General features: G+C 40.9%; 1 protein-coding gene across 1 annotated transcript; it reads left to right on the top strand.

The window, feature by feature from the left end:
- Positions 1-1,017: 1,017 nt before the first annotated feature.
- EDNRB (endothelin receptor type B) lies at positions 1,018-18,934 on the top strand. Its single transcript, XM_015645183.3, has 8 exons — positions 1,018-1,257; positions 1,434-1,922; positions 11,398-11,510; positions 11,678-11,882; positions 12,223-12,372; positions 13,304-13,437; positions 13,983-14,091; positions 15,586-18,934. Exons 2-8 carry the CDS (start codon positions 1,479-1,481, stop codon positions 15,715-15,717), a joined length of 1,287 nt encoding a protein of 428 aa, XP_015500669.1. The 5' UTR covers positions 1,018-1,257; positions 1,434-1,478; the 3' UTR covers positions 15,718-18,934.
- The last annotated feature ends 1,146 nt before the right edge of the window (positions 18,935-20,080 follow it).

Genomic DNA, 20,080 nt, shown 5'->3' on the forward strand with positions numbered 1-20,080 from the left:
ACAAAGATGGAGATGTGAAAAGTTGAATGAGAACAAGAAAAGGCTTCCTGCTCCAGTAGTGCAAGGATATGTTAGCAGGAGATGCTGGAAAGATTAAATAAATCAGATGGCCAATTCTTGAATGAAATGCATGTGGTTTTCAGTGTTTTCCCATATGGAGAGGTCAATAATGTAGATGAGCAGGTTGCTTCTGTAACAAAGCATGATTCAAGATTTAGTGTCCAGAATGATTTAAGGAAAAAGAACATCAGGGAGATGCATGCAAAGATGCTGAAAAACAGTTTTAAATTCACCTGTCTTTAGTTAGACATGCAGTTTCCTCCAACCTGCAGAGGCTATTCTTAGTCTCCACAAAAACCTGTACAAATCCCTTTCCTCCTTTGCTTACGCTTCACTAAAGAGTGCAACGACTGGAACGAGTTCACTGAGATCAGACGCCTTGCTAAGGCTGCCCAAAGCGGCAACCAACCAGATAACCGAACTGCAGATTCAGAGCAGTCAAAACACTGTTTCTGATGTAAGAAAGGATTTGTGAAGCTCTTAAACGTGGCACTAAACTCGTAGACGTTGTACAGGCAGCTTCTCCAGCGTGTGCGCCCCTCGGGCTGTGCAAGGGGGTTTCTGCAGAGGGGAGAATCCCTTACCCAGATACTGGGAGTGAGCCTCGGACAGGACAGCGGGCAAGTGCCCTCCTCCTCCCTACTGTCTTTCAGCAATGCCCATACTTCTTGTAACAACCCTCCTGAAAAATTGTTCCAAAGCCCGCAAAGTCTGCTTCTTTAGGCTGCCAACTCAGCGTGGTACAAGACAAGTGGGAGGTCGCAGGTGGCCTGCTCGGTACCGGGGCTTGGAGCCCTTCCTCCGGCCGGGGGGACTCCTGACAGCGGTGATGGGAGGCTCCGCGGGCCGGCGGGCGGGGGGGCTGGGCCGGGCTGCGCTGGGGGCGGAGGACGCGGGTGGGGTCTGGCTGTGACTGATGGGCCAGATGCTGTTGAATGTTTTAGAAAAGGGGGGGCCCGCGCCGCCGGCACGACTTTGGCCACGGGGTCTGGTTTGCGGCTGACGGACACCGGGCTCTGCCGCAAGCGCCCGTCCCTGCCGCCTTCCCGAGCGGAGCGCCCATCGCAGGCGGGCGGCGGCAGCCGGGCCCGGGCGGGGACACGCAGCCGGGGCGCGGAGCGCGGCGACAGCCGGCGGAGCGTGTTTGCCTCGCCGGGCCGGCGGGCGGGGAGGATCGGCTCGGCTCCGCTCAGCGAGGTGAGGGGGAGACGAGCGGGGCGACGCCGAGCAGGTCCGGCCGGAGGGGGCTGCTGGCCGCGCAGGTTTTCGCTGCCGGCTGAGCCGCCCGCAGCGCCAGCACCGCCCGGGGCAGCGAGGAGCGGGGCGCGGTGTCCCCGCAGCTGACGCCCTGTCTATCCCCTCTCTCCGCGCAGGTCGGCGCTGACGGCGGCGGGGGCAATCTGCCGTGCCGCACAGCCATGCCCGCTCTCCTCTTCCTCCTGCTGCTCCTCGGCTGCCGCGCCGCTGCCGAGGAGGACGGCTCCCTGCTCCGGCCGGGCCCGGGCAGGCAGAGCGCCGCCGCCGCGCCCCCGACGGCCGCGACGCCCGCGCTGCGCGGCACCGAGCACAACGCGTCCCGCCCGGCCGCGCTGCCCAAGGGAGCGGGGGCGGCCGGAGGGAGGCCGCGCTCCGCCTCGCCCCCCATGTGCACGGGACAGACGGAGATCAAGGAGACTTTCAAGTACATCAACACCGTCGTGTCCTGCCTGGTCTTCGTCCTGGGCATCATCGGCAACTCCACGCTGCTGCGGATCATCTACAAGAACAAGTGCATGAGGAACGGCCCCAACATCCTCATCGCCAGCTTGGCCTTGGGCGACCTGCTCCACATCATCATCGATATCCCCATCAATGTCTACAAGGTGAGGAGGGGCCGGGGATGGATTCGGGAGCGGGCGGTCACCCCTCGGTGCTCCTTGCCGGCCCCCGCAGATGCCCGTCCCCGGCGCGGGGAGACGCGTCCCTTTCCGGCTGGGAAACACCCGTGGACTTCACGACAAAACCCTGCCGGAGGGTGGTATTCTGCTCAGATGTGGTCGCAGATGGCACCCTCTCTGTGCCTCAGTCCCATCTCTCTGAGCGTTCCAGGATGGGAATGGGGCAGAATGGAAGTGGCCAGGCTCTGAAAATCACCTGGAAACAGGTGCTGTCGCAGGGATAAAGGAAGTAAATGCAGTAGATAATTGTTCAGTGGGCTGGTCGAGGAATGGAGGGGAGGCACAGAAGACTCTCTCCTGTGGGTACCACTTGGTCCCTTGTGCTCAGCTGTGGCATGCTTGGTCATGATAGTTTAAATGGGTCTGTACAGTCAATTTTGGCACGGGGGCTTTTCTAGGAGGAACCAAGATCGTTCAGTTAATGGGTTTTATACATCTCTTGGTTGGGAGGCACGATGCTTTCCTGAGCTGCGAACCCTTTCGCCCTTTGCCAGTGTTGCAGGATGAGCGGCTGAGAGGGAATGAGCCACACCTGCTCCTCTTGCACCTTCAGTAGAGTCTGTGTTTTGATTTGATAAGGCTTGCTATGGAGAGAGTACAACCCCTGTCTTCTCTACCCAGCTTGTGCAATCCATTTGTCCTAAGGAATTAACCAGGCAGTTGAATCCAGCCTCTAGTTATAACCTAGCACTCTTTGAAGGTATACTGGAAATAACAGAGCTCCTTCTGCTTTGAAAGTTTACAGTCTGGATCCCTGAGCACCCATCAGTGACTTCATAAAGTGAACAGAAGGGTCTTCATCTATCACCTTCTCTTCACTTTGTATGCATGATTGTAAGCTCGGGATTGTTGCTTGTACTTTTAGAAAGCTGCATTGAGGGGAACGATTTTGAATCCATAATAATTATCCCAGAAGCTGCTGAGATGAGAGAATCTTCTCTCTTTATCCTTTTAAAGTATTTAAGCATTGCAAAGCAGGGAATGTCATCATTGTGTTAAATTCATTCCAGTTAATTTGGATTACATGATAGTTCTCAGATTTGAAGTTTCAATGATTTTTATACTATACACTCTGTTAATTCTTGTGAGAGAAGTGTGTTCTTTTGAATGAAGGTGGAATTTAGAAAACAAAATAACTGCTTTAAAAATGTGGTTTGTAAAAAAATTTATTGAGCAAAGAGATCACTTGTCTGTTTACAGAAAAAACAAAAAGATTAAATCAGTAACAGCTTCTCAGTATGAGGCTTTACAAATCAGTGATAATTTCAAAATTAATGTTGATATGCAGTAATATACCTCAGTTTTTACCTAGAGTGAATGTCATCAAGTGTATCATTGTGAGTAGCTTGGAGCAGGAGGAATAAAGGGTCAGACCGCTAACCAATAAATATTACACCAGCTGCAAGTCTGGGATTTTTATTGTGCTATTGATAATGCTAGGAGCTGTGCAATGGCTCTCAGGTGCTAAATCTCCCTCACTGCTACTCATACTGAAGAGCCCATAACCACTTTATATTATTCCTTATGATAATGAGTAAAATATTTGCTATTTTAAGACAGAATTTTTGAATAAGTGCAAGTTGTTGGTTTTTTTTTAAAGAAAAAACACCTATTAGATACTGTGTTTAGTTAATCAAAAATTTTGAGGGCAGTTTGAGTTGATAACTTTTTATCAACTCTACATCCCATTTCATTCCAGAGCAACAGGGAGAATACATACTGTAATGCAATAAAAAACTGGCTTTGATCACTCAGCAGTATGAGAAGCAAAGGCTTCCTCAGTAAATCAAGTATACTTAGCAATTGTAACTTGCAGTTTGAAACAATTTAAGAGGGCATTAAAGGGATCCAGATACACAATTTGCTACCACATCATCAGTAAGGCAGCTGCACAAAACAGTGAATTTCTCATGTTAATAAAATGCCGGCAGTTCTTTCCACAACACTTGCCCTAGAAAGTGTGAAGGTGTCTGTGAATACTTACCAGACAGACGCATAGGAGACAATTCAAAAACTGCACCAGAATAAACTTTTTATTGGGTATTTAAAGGGATAACTAAAAAAGATGTCCCCTGTGACTATTTCAGTGAATACATAAGTAGCTGAAAAAGTGCACAAATGAAAATTGACATCTCCTAAATCAAGGGTATCTAAAGAAAAACAGGTGTTACCTGGATAGGGAGGCAAATGCAGTCCAATGCATAGGATGCTAATTAGTCCATTGCACTTTCTAAATTTGCATATCATGCAATATGTTTAGTAGAAAATGGAGAATTATTAGAATCTGTCACACAGCTAGGAAACTGGCTATGAAATAAGGGCTTGAAAGGCATTCAGTTCCAGCATGTAGAACCTGGCTGACCTTTTTGTCATTCTGGGTGCTGGTAAATGGTCTGGCAACGCCTGGATCTCTGAGCTGCAGAATGGGAAGCAGAGGAAAGTCTGAGACAGTCCTTCTGCAGTATGTGATGTTTTGGCAGTGTAGATACTTTGCAAAATTGGTACTAATTGGATATGCAGGTGATCCTATGCTGCTCCACTAAACAGACTAAGTCCTTATTAATTTGAGGTAGCAAACAGCAGTTAGGGAGCAGAAGGATAGGGTAGGTAGTCAATGAGTTTTTATGTCCTTCTCTGCACTTAAACTTTAGAAGACAAGACAGTCCACCTGACAATATGGTTCTACACAGTTTATGCTGCCTTTCCCAAGTAAATAAAGTTATTAAGTCCTGTGTCTAAACCAAAACATCAATTTGGACTGGAAATTCCTAGCTTTGCCTCTCACAGGCTTAAAAAAACCATAATAAAATCACACAATAACCTTCTTTCTCTTCTAATACTCAAACAACATCTCTCCTTCTTATTTTGTGATATTTATTCCTGTATATTAAATTCAATTTATTGTCATATGCCAGTGGACTTTTAACAAGGGGAGCAATCTAGGCTCTGCACATTATTGTGGGACATTCTTAACTCTGACTACCGACAAATGTCTGAGGAAGAATATCTAGCTGACAATACTGTCATAGGTTTTCTCAGAGCACACTAGAAGAGAGGAGAAAAAAATTCAAGGGAAAGAAAAAAAGCTGGTCTTTTTCCATGCCACTAATCAAGGGCCAGAGTCAGCTTTGTAGGCACTGATTTATTTTCATTAACTTAATTTAGGGATTACATAAAAATTATGGTTAACATAATATGGCATTATCAAGCACTGGAAATACAAGAAAGGCCAGATTAGGGACTCTATATACCACACAGACACAAATTGGCTCCTTTTTTAGTCCAGCTATTCTCTGAAAAAGATTTCCATGGAAATTTATTTGTGATGAACTTACTAACTCTTGTAATGCAAGTACCTGTAGGCCATGCATTATGATAAAGCCAACCTTTTTTTAACTTTCTAATCAGGGTGCTTGTCTCTAGTAGGGATTCTCACTATTCCTTAGAACTCTTGGGTACTGGTTCATCTAATGTTCAAGATAGTGGCCATTTTATTGGAAGAAATGCATCATTTCCTTTCTTTCAAGATCTGAACCATTTACTTGAGGTCTTGCAAAGTTTATCTTAGAATTTCTTACACAAAATATATTGATTTCTGACCATATTAAGCTAGCAGTCTGTTTTGCTTGAGAACCTTTTATGGTGAGCAAGTGCAGGCACTTAAGAAAGATCTGAACTGTCCAGTGGAAGAACCTGTCTGGACTCTGCAGGCAGTGGTGGGGAGGTGTAACTTTGTTCTGTTTTTAGATGGAAACAGTCCATTCTGAAGTCAAGTATATGGAGTAGTAGAAATGTCTGAATGCTGTTATAAGTACACAATAAATGGTTTTTAAGGTGTATCTCCAAACTGAAGTTTGATGACACTAGCATAGATTTGTAAATTGGAAGTAGTTTTTTTCATTATGTATACATTCACGTGTATAAAAATGCATGTGACAAATTTCAAAGCAAGTTTTGGTCTGTTTTGGCTTTTTCATCTCCCCTGTGTTTATGCATCCCAATCTGACAGCAGCATGGCTTTCTAAGTTACTTTTAATGTAGCTCTTCCACTGGAGTTGTGATATTGCAGAAATTCTTTACTTCAACAGCACATTATGAAGTTTCTGTTATTTTCAAGATGACCTTATAAAAATACTTTATTTTACAGGAGTTATAATAAAGATACAAGAAAAGAAAGTAATTGCATATTAAGATTTTACGCTTTTATTGGATAGATCAGTAAAGCATTCCTAGCTATGCTTGAAAGCCAGAAATATGTTTTCTTGTCTAGAGGGGAGACCCTCACCCTGACATAATCATCGCTAAATGGTAATAAGTTTGTAATATTGTCTGAGTTATCCCTGACCATAACCTTAATTTCCTGGGCAAATTTTCTGTTTTGAAAAACACTCGCCCCTGTAAAATATCTGCATGATCCCCCCCGTGTCAAAAAAGAAAAAATCAGGTGAAAATCTACCAGTCATTTCAGAGATATATTGAAATGTCTGTGTGCCTGGTTTCTCTTGAACTTGCTGTTTATAGTGATGAAAATCAAGTCCAATGTCCTGTGAACGAGACTAGCTGTAAACGCACCGCTTGGCGGAAGCGCGAATTCCTGCTCCGCGTTTCCCATGTGCATTCACTGCTCAGGACTGGAGCACTGACAGGAATATTCGCACGCTTTGCTGCTTCTTCCTGCCCTACTGCAGCCCCTGAGCAGCAGTGGGCTGGAGCCAGGTATCAGCCTCCTGTCTGGGGACCACAGCAGCTGGGCCCTAGAGCAGCACATCGTGCTCGCAGCCTGGCTTGTTCCAGCAGCAGATTGAGAACATCCTTCAGTTCTTGCACAACTAAGAGGAAGCAGAGTGGGAATTGTGATTTGCAGGTGTGTCTGTGAGTCACGGCATCTCTTGGGGCTTCTTTCATAGCTCTGCAGCTTGCACATCAGTTTAGGCTCAGATCTGTCTGGTCTGAGAAAGTGTTGGCTGGGCGTGCATCAGATGTATTGGTTCTTTTAAGTGTGATTTCACTTCATTCTGCAATGTTTTCCCTTTTCTTTTGATCTATTTCATCTAAAACACATTTCTGCTGCTCAGCAATTAAAACTTCGCCTGTGTAAAATAAGTGACAATAAAACATTGGAAAGGTCACTCGGAATACAGCCAGTGGTAGACTACTCTTGGCATCTTACTTACAAAAACACAACATTATTTTTGTCTTTGCTGCCACTTGGCAGTGGCTCCCCTCATGGCTCCAAGTCGTTTGTCATTTGTAAAATGACAATCATTTTACAGCTACCCTATTGTGACTCATAAGAGTATAATTTTACTCATACAAAATTGCAATAGGCTATGTCTGTATTTCACTAAGAATTATCATTCTCCACAGGGATGATGCTCCCAAATATTTTACATTGGATCTTCACTGTACTTCAAGGCCGTATTTGAAGGGGATAGCAATACAGAGAACGAACATCAAGGAAACATAGTTCAGCAATCAAAACATTCCTTTTTTTAATTATTTTTTTTCTTTTACTTTCTTAATGTTTTCAAGCTTTTGGTGTAAACCATAGCATTAACCACTTGCAATACCATGATAGAGAAGGAAACTTGTGACTCATGCATTAAAATGCTCAAATTTCACAATACATCAGCTGCAAGACATAAAGCACATGTTTTTGCAATCCAGTGCAGACAGCTGCATGTCCATTCTGCCCTGATATAAGCTGGCTGAATGGAGGTAATGTTTTTATGTTATGATAAACCGAAGCTAATGCACCCTGTCTCTCAGTAGACTGCATTCAGTCATGTGCCACGCCTCTATAATCCCAAACTGGAGCTGGCTCAAATCCAGTCAGTTTGGAGCACAGGTGTGACTGTCTGCACCTGAGAGATAAGTATTAATTCAGCGAAATCTACAACATGTGGCTGAACCGTTGTGATTTTAAGGAAGAGAGACAGGGAGTATCTGCACACCAGCTGGATGTAAATAAAAGTTTTTCTGAAAATTTCCTGGCAATAGAGATTTGACCCAAGTTTTGCATTTGTTACAAAGAAAAGAATATTTTACTTTTACTTTTTGAATAAGTTTTTTTTACTTTTTGAATAAGTTGAATATTATTTTTGAATAATATTTAAAATAATATTTTATTTTACTAAAATGCTATTTTAGTGAGTTCTCTCCAGTGTAATATACACTCATGTACGATGTACAGCAGGTACCATAAATAAGTATTCAATGTACTTGCTACCCACTCCTATTTCTGTGGCAAATAGATGTGAAAGGCTGGAGGTTCACTGCCTGATTGATATAAATTAGTCCAGGTGTCATTCAATTATGTAGGGTGTAAATTTAGAATACAGGTAATTATTGACATTACAGTTTTAATAGCAGATTGTTACTGTCCCCCCCTTACAGATATTCAGAAGCCATCTCAGGGAGAGGCTTTACTGAAAATACTTTAATTACAGACTGTGTTGTTTCCCCATATCACATAACTGTATGGTTATTACAACCTCATCCCAACTTCCTCTGTTTTATTACTTTCCATAAAATTCTTGAGAAACATAAATCCTTAGAATTTATTTTTCTGTTTCATTTCTGCAGAGGCATTGTATTTATTGTCTTATTTAAGTAGATTCTTGAAGAAATAGAAAGCTGGGCCATGTTGCAGTTTGTCTACTGCTGTTATTTCAAAGATCCCATTACATCACAAAGCTAAAGCAGGTATTTGGAGGTATTCTGGTATCTGAAAATACTGGTGGACACTTTATAGAGATTCTCAAAAGCCAATGGTCATGAAATGTTCTTAACTTCCTTTGTGTTCAAATAAAATTATATTTAAATTATATCAGGACTCGTCAAAAAATTCTTATGGGCCATGTGTTTACATTTAGATGGACATGTATGTTTTGCATAAGGACATTGCTGAACCAAACCAATGTGAGCAAGCAACTCTGTGGCTACTTTCAGTTACAGAATCATAGGATAGTTAAGGTTGGCAAAGATCTCTTAAGATCCTTAAGTCCAACCGTCTACCTTGCCATCATCACTGTGTTCATCCCTAAACTGTGTCCCCAAGAGCCATGTGTACATCTTTTTTTTTTTTTTTTTTAACTCTTCCCTGAGCAGTCTGTTCCAATGCCTGAAAGCCCTTTCAGTGAGATTTTTTCCTAATACCTAATCTAAACCTTCCCTGGTGCAGCTTGAGACCATTTCCTCTTGTCCTGTTGTATCTTACTTGGACAAGAGGCCAACCCCCACTTTATTACAGCCTCCTTTCAGGCAGTTGTAAACAACAAGGTTTCTTCTTCTCCAGACTAAATAATCCCGGCTCTTTCAGCTGCTTCTCATACAACTTGTTCTCCTGACCCTTCACCAGCTTTGTTGCCCTTCTCTGAACAGACTCCAGCACCTCAACCTCAATGTCTTTTTTGTAGTGAGGGGCCCAGAACTGCACACAGCACTTGAGGTGTGGCCTCACCAGTTCCAAATACAGGGACAATCACTGCCCTGGTCCTTCTAATACAGGCTGGGATGCCATCGGCCTTCTTGGCCACCTGGGCACACTGATGGCTCATGTTCAGCCAGGTGTTACTAGCACTCTCAGTTCTTTTTCTGACAGATCTTTCCAGTCACTTCCCCACTTTTCCTGCCTGTAGCACTGCATGGGGCTGTTGTGACCCAATTCTTGTTGAACCCTATACGCTTGGCCTTGGCCCATCAATCCAACCTGTCCAGAACCCACCTTAGAGACTTTGTAGCCCTTCTGGTTCGCAGAAACATCCACACAGTAGGATGAGCTATTCTTCCATTCTTACTACCCTCTTAGATGAGTTGTTGGGAGAGACTCAAGCCAAGGGAAAGATTTTCCAGTCTCCTTTGGGTAGTCCTCATTCTTTTGTCTCCTTTTCCATTTTATAGCCCTATATCTGCAATAGGTTCCAAAGACCTCATTTGAAGAAAGTTATGAAAAACAGAGATGGGCTTAGATAATCTAACTAATTACAGAAACTCCAAAAGTTTACTCTTCTGTATAACAATTGCGTCTATTTCTTGGCACAACCTTGTTGTGGAGAATGTTGTTTTAATGAAAACTGGAAGATCTGGCTGATTTTCTGATGTACTTGACCATCAAAGAAGCTCACAGCAGAGTTCAAAGGCTAAATGTTGCTAAACTGAGGCTACAGACGTTTGTCTGTTCATAGAATCAGCTGTGACGAAGCTGTGACGAAGAAAACACTTTCTGTGTCCAGTAAATCCTTTCCCCTAAATCAGATAAAATGTGCAGCTGGGAACGTGACAAGATTTCCTTTAAAGGGCGTGATTCAAAGTGTAAGTGAGCCAACCCGAAATGCATTGTGCTGTTTTTCTCTATTTCTCAGTACTTAGAGGTATGCTGAATGTGCAGATAGTCCTTTTGGTATTATTATACAGAATGTTGGTAAACTGGTCAATAAAGACTGTTAGTGAGGGATTCATCTGATGATTTTACCTGCTGTTTTTATCCGCCTATGCTCCTTGAGTGTCCAGCGGGTCCTTTAATTTTGTTATCAGATGGTCAGCTAAAAACAGTGGGGGATACATTTCTCTCCAGTGTTGCCTGACTTCTCAGCTGATGGAGCCTAGACACTAAGCTTCAAATAAACCCAACCCCAGATATGCACTACTTACTGGCTTTGTCCCTATTCTGATCAGCCTCAAGCAATTTTTTGTATTTCTGGTCAAGGGTGTGTTATTTGGAATAAGAAAACTCCTAACTCAAGGCAGATAAAGACAATTCCTAGATGAGGAAGACCTGCTCTGTCATTTTTTCCCATAAATGCTGGCATGATGAAGTTAGAAGCAAGAGGAGTGGAGTTTGCAGGGCTTAAGGAGCCAGGACTAAGGCTTAAGTGATATTCTTGTCCCACCAGGGAGTGACTACATTACTGCTGTCTAGTTTTCAGGACACACACCTCAGGGGTTCCCTTGTGAAAAGGTTCTTCTCGACTAAGTTTTGCATAGAATCGTAAAATGGTTTGACTTGAACTTTAGAGGTTGTCTAGTTCCAAACTCCATGGTATGGCATGGGCAGGCATATCTTTCAGTGGACCAGGTTGCTCAGTGCCCTGTCCAGCCTGGCCTGGAAGACTTCCAGAGGTGGGGCATTCACAATATCTCAATTTAAAGCCTTTCTCCCTTTGTTCTATGACAAAATGCCCTTGTAAAAAGTCCCGCTCCAGCCCTCTTTCCAGTCCCCTTTGGGTACTGAACAGTTGTTACAGGGTCTCCCTGGTGCCTTCTGTTCTCCAGACTGAACAAACCCCATTCAGCCAGTCTTTGTAGGACAAGACCTGTTGGAAAACAGTCAAGACAGAACTCCATGTTTCAGCATTGGGAATGATTTTTTTTTTAAATAATTGTTGTTTTCTTTTCACAGCTGCTTGCAGAGGACTGGCCCTTTGGTGTCGAAATGTGCAAATTAGTGCCCTTCATTCAAAAGGCGTCGGTGGGCATCACAGTGCTGAGTTTGTGTGCCCTCAGTATAGACAGGTGAGACACATTTTTCAGTGAAGTCTCTAATTTGTTTTCTATATGAACATTGGCTCAAATTCACCTTTCTAGTCAGCTGGTACAATGCAAATTAGATGCATTTAAGCCAGTTAAACTGGGTGAGTTTTCTCGTACTTTGAATTGGTAAAGGTGTGCTGTTGCTTCAGGTACCGAGCAGTTGCTTCTTGGAGTCGCATTAAAGGAATTGGAGTGCCAAAGTGGACTGCTGTGGAAATTGTCCTGATCTGGGTCATATCAGTGATACTGGCTGTTCCAGAAGCTATTGCATTTGACATGATTACAATGGAGTACAGAGGAAAGTATCTTAGAATCTGCTTGCTTCACCCCACGCAGAAAACATCCTTTATGATGGTAAGTCACTAACATTGATAAAATCCCTGGGAGAATTCCTTGGATCTTCACAGCGCTGTGCGGATTGTAATGTGCACAGGCGTATGTGACATGTAGGTGAATATAATGTTCAAATTAAATACATTTCTCTGAAGCATACTGGTTCAAAGAAGAGCATTCAGAAATCTTTGGCTGTTTGTGGGCTTTGAGCATCTGCTGTCTTGTCCTGTTTTCTCGCCTGTAATGTACACCTTACAGAAATACTTTTCAGGACAGACTGACCAATTAGTTACAGCACACCTAGCAAAATGCTCAGCATTTAATTCCTAACTGTGTTTTTGTTTTCCTCTTTTCTTTACAGTTCTACAAGCAAGCTAAAGACTGGTGGCTGTTCAGCTTTTACTTCTGTTTGCCACTGGCTATCACAGCATTTTTCTATACTCTCATGACTTGTGAGATGTTACGAAAGAAAAGTGGGATGCAGATTGCTTTAAATGACCACTTAAAACAGGTAAATTTTATCCCTGACCACTCTCTAACTGTAGACAGGCTAACTAATAACTTCATTGATTTTCCTGCCACATCATTCTGTTCTTGTATGATTTCAGGTTTAGAAGCAAAAAGAACTTTCCTAGCAGTGGTGCTACTGATCTCATATACATACATATATATCAGAACCCTCAGGAACCTAAGATTTTAACTGAAAATCACAAAATTGCTTCTTTCTTGTTTGGTTTTAATGTTTCAGGTTTTATAAGTTTTATTTCTTCTTTACTATAATCAGAGTTGGTTATTTTGTAATGCAAACTGAAGTCTTCATGCTTCTGGTCTAGAAGGTGGTGCTATAAAATTGTTAATTATGTTGAAGCAAGTTCTTGCTGAACCTAGTGAGGTTAGCAGTATATGTTAGCAGAATATAACATATTCCAGCATACAATCCAAGGTACTAGTGCCCCAGACACAAACATCAGATGTCACTAGAATTAAATTATGTTTGTTCTATAATGCGTATTTATGCTCCTTTCCTCTTACCTGCTTAGAGCTCTAATTGGAATCTCTTGGGGCATTTAAAATAAGATGTGAGATCAAAGCACAAGGAAATGCAATTGAAAACAAGCTGGTATTTGAAAGTGATCAGGGAGACAAATATGTTCCTATTTTTAATTTAAATTATTGCTTAAATTAATGTTTTCATGACCTCGATTTTTCATATTATTATTCATATTTCTTGAAATAAGAGATACATTGAATCACTACGAGACATCTAAAACAATTGAGAAGATCAAGCACATATTCCAAGAAAATAAGCTATTTGATGTTTTCCTAACTCCTATTTTAATAGGCTTTTTTATTCTGTTTATTAAACATTTGGATATTAGAAGACAGCAACAATCCAGAGAGAGAGGAGTTGTAACACTGTTCTGTCCAATTTTTCTTCTCAGAGACGTGAGGTGGCCAAAACTGTGTTCTGTCTGGTACTTGTTTTTGCCTTGTGTTGGCTCCCACTTCACTTAAGCAGAATCTTGAAACTCACTATTTATGATCAGAAGGACCCCAACAGATGTGAACTTTTAAGGTAAGAATGCAAAAATAAAATGTCTGTCTATTGTGGGCATTCTCCATAAGCGTATTTGGATTTCCTATTGAACTGGCTTACTCTGTATGTCTAGAGTTGTCCCTGCTTCTTCATCCAGGACCCTCTGGTTTCACTCCAATAGCAGAGAAAGAAAATTGTGTGGATTTCCCTTTCTTTTCGCCATCTTCCTCCCGATCCTTTTTGGGATTATTCTTTTGTCATGTGGTGCTATGAGAATAGAAAGGGTTCCTTTTTTCCCTTTCAACAGAGCAGCTAGAATTCAGTATGTGCAAAAAGATCTTGTGAACATCTTCTTCCAAAAGTTAAGATGGATGGATCTCCTGAAATTACTTTCACAAGAATCTTCTGATTCAGACTTTGTTGCAAATAACACTTACCTGCATGAGTTAATCCTGTTAATATAAGCCCCATTACTATTACATTTAATAGCTAGTCTTGATTGAGTGAAACTGAGTCCAATAGTTGTAAACCTCTACTAAGCCGTTACAGAGCAAATGAGAAGTCTCACTTTAATTTCCACACAGCTTTTTTCTTGTGATGGACTACATTGGTATTAACATGGCTTCACTGAACTCCTGCATCAATCCAATAGCTCTGTATTTGGTGAGCAAAAGATTCCAAAACTGCTTTAAGGTAAGTGGCTGCTGGGAACTGCTTCTCTGGTTAAAAGATGACGTCAGTAGTTCCTTAAATTCATTTCTTAACATGCACAAAGTGTTTTAAATGGTCATTACATTTTACTTTAAATTTTAATTGGGTTATGGTAAATGTTCTCTCCCTCTCCTGCTGAAGTTCCGTCTGAGGGAGCTAAGGTTTGATGGGAACCAAAAGAGAAAGCAAAAGAGCAGAGTGTACAATAAACCCTCTGGAGACCATGCTAATCAGTGCTACATCACTTCTTGACTGAAACTGGCACCCAGCTACTTCCAGAGCACTGACAAAGCAGACTCAGACTGTGCTGCAGAGATTCACGTAGCCATATCCGCTGCATCCTGACAGGGAGGGTGCTGACCCTGGCCTCCCTCATCCTGACTGAGCACTTCAATCAGTCATGTAAGGCAGAGGGTGCAAATCTCTACTTGTCCCTTTCCAGCACCACCATTTTGTGAGACAGACCTGTTCGTAGTTCTGGCTTGGTCTGAGTGAATAGAGCTGGGCACTAATTATCCACACAGGCTTTCAGGCTCTGAACTGCATATGGTTTGCAGCCCATCAGTCCTTCAGCCTTCATGTCTGCTTGGAAAATATGAAAATTTGGGCTTTTTTTGTGAACGCTTACTATCTTTAGAGGCTGTATCAGAGTCCTTACATTGCCTATGGCAAATTATTCAATTTTTCTTTTCTTGCCAAACATTTAAGCACTGGCCACAACTACAGTTATTGCCTGGCTGTTTAAATTCCTTACTAGCAAGACGAAAACATCTTTCAGTCAGAAGCCAGGCAGCTCTACCTCTAGTATTGTTAATGTATTTGCCATATAATTGTGCCAGCACAGGTTGCAGTTGTCTTAGTCCTCCCTGTCTATGCTTCTGGCTCCTTGAAAGAGTCACTGGAGCTGAGAGAATGTAAGAGATCTCCAGCATCCAGAGAATGGAAGTAAGTGGGTGTGAGGAAGGTATTTCCAGCGCCCAAAGGCCAGACAGGACCATGAGAAAAAGATCTGCAATACATTTAGTAAATGTGTGAATTGTATGTAGGTTTTCACCCTTCTAACTTCTCTTTTTTCCACCTCAGAACAATGAGCTAAATAGCAGCATTGTGCTTAGAAAGCACATTTTTCTTCCCCAAGAAAGATTATAGGAGAAAGGACAACAAGGAGTCATAATTTCATTTTCAGAAGTATTTAGAATTGCAGTCCAGATCTGAAGGGGTATGTGTGTGGCTGTTACTGCATATAACTACTCAGTATAACTCTTCCTGTACTTCAGCAGTAAATTTGCTAATGGTGCCATTTGAGCAGCTCAGAGTTCAACCCCATTTCTGTGCTTTATGCTCCAGTCCCAGAACAGCAGCTTGCACATTTGCCATTTCCTACTCTACCCCTGAGAAAGGGCAGCTTTTCAGTGCATTTTGCCACATGTGCAAAACCAGAATGATGTAAAATGTTTATTTCTTTTATTTTAACAGTCATGCTTGTGTTGCTGGTGCCAATCCAAAGATCTGTTGTCCCTAGAGGAAAGGCAGTCCTGTTTAAAGTTCAAAGCTAATGATCACGGATATGATAATTTCCGCTCCAGTAACAAGTACAGCTCTTCATAAAACAAGCATAAAAGGTATATTCTCTTACATTAATGCTGGTGCCTTTTTAAGTAAAAGTGGCAATTACTTTTAACAAGATGGTAACATCCAGAAAAATCTAGTTTTGTATTTGCACAAAAAAAAGAACGTTAAAAAAAAAATTGCCCTAAAACTGTGTCACGTTGAAAATCACGGACATTTATGAAATCATCATTTATGGAACATGAAGAAAAGCATAGAAAGAACAAGTCATTGTTAGCACTTGAATACTTCTGAATCAGCACTTCCAAATGATCCCCACTTCCTGTACATTAAGCGATCGTTTGTATTCTCTGTAACAGTTGTAGGAACTGAAGTCACAGTAATTATTAAGCAGCATAATATCAAGTTAATTGGATCAAAGCCATTATTATATATAACTCAATGTATTATCTTTTATAAAGCAAATTAACCACCATCGCTATTGTGAGTTTTTTTTTTTTTTAAATAAAACATGAAATACTGTGTAATAGAAGTCTAAATGTTAAAAAGTAGAATTTTTATCAGGTATATTATGTTAGCTACTGAAAATATTAAAGGATGCAGTAAATCCAAAAGTGCATTTTACTTTGATGATTGTTTTTACCTATTATTGTAAGAAGAAACATCCCAAGGGCTCTATAAATTCCTTTCTGTAGCCACTGTGCGTCTTCAGTGCATTTGCCAGCACTTTGAGTATGAGTATTTGAGTTTACAGATAGCAAAGGAGAGAAAAACACACCAAAAGCAAAAAATCAATACTAGTAGAAACATACAAACTACAGCTATTATTTTGGCTATTTTTAGTTGAAAACAAATGGATTGTATCCTGTGTAAAAAGTGGGCACTCCAGAGCCTGATGGTTCTTTACTGGAGATACTTTTGTGACAATTTACAACAGTTTTTGCAATCCAAATACTACCTTGGGGCAAATTATTTTAGAAATACTGGGTGGAAAAAAATGTAACCAAGGTAAAAAGAGAGAATATAAACGTCTATCTTGATTTAGATTTAAATCATCATAAAGAAATAATTAATGAACTGTACTTCTAGAGAGCAGTACTATGTAGCATACTCACCTTCATACTGTTTTAAAATATATTCTACTTCTGTAGTTCCATATTTATGGGTGTAAGAAGATGTGTGATTAGTTTCTCCTTCTGTAAATAGTTTAGTGAAATGTAATTAATTGTAAAGTATTAAGATATGGGCAGGACCCTGCAAGAACAGAAAAAGATAAAGATGCCTGTAGTAAACACGATGTGCATTGCCGGGAGCAATGCATGTTTTGTATATACATGACAGGTCCTTCTTTGACTTTTCATTTCCTATTAATTTGTTACAGATGTCCCCAAAGACTTATTAACATATTTCATGCTCTAAGGCATGAGTTTTTCAAGAAAAATGGTCATATAACATGCTTTTATAAAATACACATTTTCAATAGGCTTGGTATTTTATTATAATAAAATTATTTATCAAAACTCAGGAATTTTTTTCTTTTAAATTTCCAGATCTCATATGTAAGGATTTTTACCTTTTTTTCTAGTCTTGATTATTAACTTCAGATTTTTTTACTAAAGTGCCTTAAATGTGCTCAGGATAAAAACAGCTTCTATTAAAATGTTCAGCTGATGTTGCCTTAGGTGGGTTTCTGACTTTAGGTAGCTACAGCTACCTTGCAGACAACTAAAAATGGGGTGATGAGCACCATTCCTGATGTTGCCCCCATCAAAAGCTGGAAAGTGAATGCTTGTATAATCAAGGTGAGGAGGACCCCTGCACATGCATTTGAGCATGGGCACATGAGTGTATGTGCGTGTGTGGTATGTGCCATAAGGTTGCTGTTACCATCTTGCTGCAGCACACCACATCCAGCTGCTATAATGCTGAACTTTTATAAATAAAAATCTATTTTAGGTTTTCTTCTTTACATTTTTACATTAATTTTCATGGTAACTTTCTCACGGTAAGCCATGAATATCACTTCACATCACCCTACCTGCATCTATTTCTGTGAAATGTGTTTCATCTGTTAAGGATGAATAATAAGTGAAATCATAGATTTGATACTGATCAGTGTTATTTTCATCAAGTTCTATCGCTGCAATATTGTACATGTATATTATTGTTATTTGTATTTAAAATATAGCTGCTGTATTGGCAACTGTGTAACATACTTTTCATTTTTTCCTGGACTAATTCTTTGTTAAGTCTTGCTAAGTCAGATATTTAGGTTTTGCAAATAAAGATCATATATACTGCCTCCTTCTTGGGTTCATATATAAGTACACTCTTTGTTATTTTTTCATTATCATTCAAAGCACTATTTTTATTGAACCTTTCCTTTACTGTAATAAAGCATTTCAAAACTTCTGTTCTTACACAGTTCTAAGGTCAAATCTCTTAATGCTCCACACAGGTGTTTTCTGAAATCCTCAGAACAGGTTTGTTCCTCCATTCACTGAAATCAGTAAACATTTAACCATTCAACTCAGTTCAAGCAGAATTAGAGCCCAACACAGCTCTTTAAAAACTCATCTGATATTTGCTACTTTGAACAAAAGAAGAGAAAAAGCTAAATAATTTTTTTTTTTAAGGAGTTGATTAGAAAACATAGGAAAAGAGGGTGAAATCAACTTGTGGGGTAAGACATCCAGTCCAATGTTCTCTAATCCTCAGAGTCACAGGCAGCAGAACAACTGCACAGGGACACAAGCGTCTTTATAGGAGTTTGACTGTGCTTACCCAGAGTGCTGTGACAGAGTAAGAGTCATCTGTCCCAGTGCTCTGAAGAGTTCACACAGCATGGCTCAAGGTAAAAAAAACCAAAAAAAAACAGCTTGTAAGAACTACATCACAACTCTGGGTTTTGGCCTTCAGATAGCAGTTAAGTTCTCCAGCTGCTCTGAATTCACCAAAACTGAACTGAAACACTGCTAATAAACCTCAGAGAATCAAATGCAAAAGTTGATGGTTGTAGAGCATCTGCTGTGAGCTGTGATGTTTCAGTGTCCCAAACAGGTCTTAAGACACAGCTGGCTTAGCAAGAGAATATTGTACGTACTGAAATAATGTTTAAAGGATTTTTAAAAATTGTTCTGTATAGCTATGTAAAATAATTCTATATTTCATTTTCTGTGTTCACTTAAAATAGCAACTTCTGTGGATCAAGCAGTGTAAACATTCCAAATTACCAATAAAATATTTGTAATTTTAATTCATTACAAAAAGATGTCTGACCTTTTCTCTCCTAGGGGGTCCCATTTAATTGTTAAACAGTGACAGTGATGGAAAAAGAAGTAAGCAATCCTAATATAAATATCAAAGCTTTTGGGTGGGATGGTTTTATATAGCTGTTTGAAAATTGGAGAGAGTTCAGACTTGCATATGCATTGCAAAATTGTCTGATGTTTATTGGAACAGTCATGCCTATCTTTGCTCTGCTTGTTTTTGCTCAGAATGTCAGTCGCAATCTGTTCTCTACACACCCTTATATAGTCACAAATTCTCTTGTGTTTGGGACATCACAAATAAAAGGCAAGAAGCTTTTAGTTCATTAATTTAGAAGTTTATGCATTCAGTGCTGGAATATGCCACATAAAAACCATCATCCGTTTGTATGCTGACAGTGTAATTTTGTGTATTTTTTAATTTACCTTTCTTGAAGCAGTGGGAAACTATCAGATTAAATATGCTGTAACTGGTCAAATACATGGCTCTATTTGCTTGTGGTATCTGTACATCCCAAAATGTGTTTGATGCTACTGCTATTTTGTTCCAAATAGTTAAATTTCCTTCTGTTTACTTGGTGACCCATTGCATCCACGTAGATTTGACTTTTGTCATGGTCCCAGGACCTTTAGCACATACTTTCAAATCTCCTGTGCCTGGAGCAGAAGCAGCGTGGAGATGAGATCTCTTGTAAGTAAATATTCTACTTAGTATCTCTCATAGCTTCTTCACTTCCTTTCCCTCTATCTTGTGCTATGGTCCAAGGTCTTCACCAGCCACTCGTTATGAGGAAGCACTTTTTATTTTTATTTTACATTTTCTTTAAGATCCTACAGCCTTCTACAGATAGGCCATAACTGCAGCATGTTGTCTGTTCTCTAAACGTGCTAGAACTTTCCCAGCATTGCGCATGTACATGTATCTTACATTCTTCGAACACTGACTTGCTCTGAGCACTCCTGAGCAGGGCAGATTTGGCACTCTGGTGTTGGTGGAGCAGGGTGGTCTGACTGCTAACCTGTGGCTGGGTCTGGTCCACAGAGTGGTTCACATTTTATTGCACTGCCCTGCAGCCTGCTGCTCTGACCACCACATTCTTGTACTCTGCTCAAGAAGGCAACAGAGTTCTCCA

The sequence above is a fragment of the Parus major genome, chromosome 1 (genome assembly GCF_001522545.3).
Source record: "Parus major isolate Abel chromosome 1, Parus_major1.1, whole genome shotgun sequence".
In the NCBI taxonomy this organism is placed as follows: Eukaryota; Metazoa; Chordata; class Aves; order Passeriformes; family Paridae; genus Parus; species Parus major.

Bases quoted from the DNA above. Each gene is read 5' to 3' on its own strand.
- EDNRB (XM_015645183.3), top strand. From the start codon at position 1,479: ATGCCCGCTCTCCTCTTCCTCCTGCTGCTCCTCGGCTGCCGCGCCGCT. The intron at 11,511-11,677 runs GTGAGACACATT...CTGTTGCTTCAG, and splicing joins TGTGCCCTCAGTATAGACAG to GTACCGAGCAGTTGCTTCTT. The intron at 12,373-13,303 runs GTAAATTTTATC...TTTTCTTCTCAG, and splicing joins TAAATGACCACTTAAAACAG to AGACGTGAGGTGGCCAAAAC.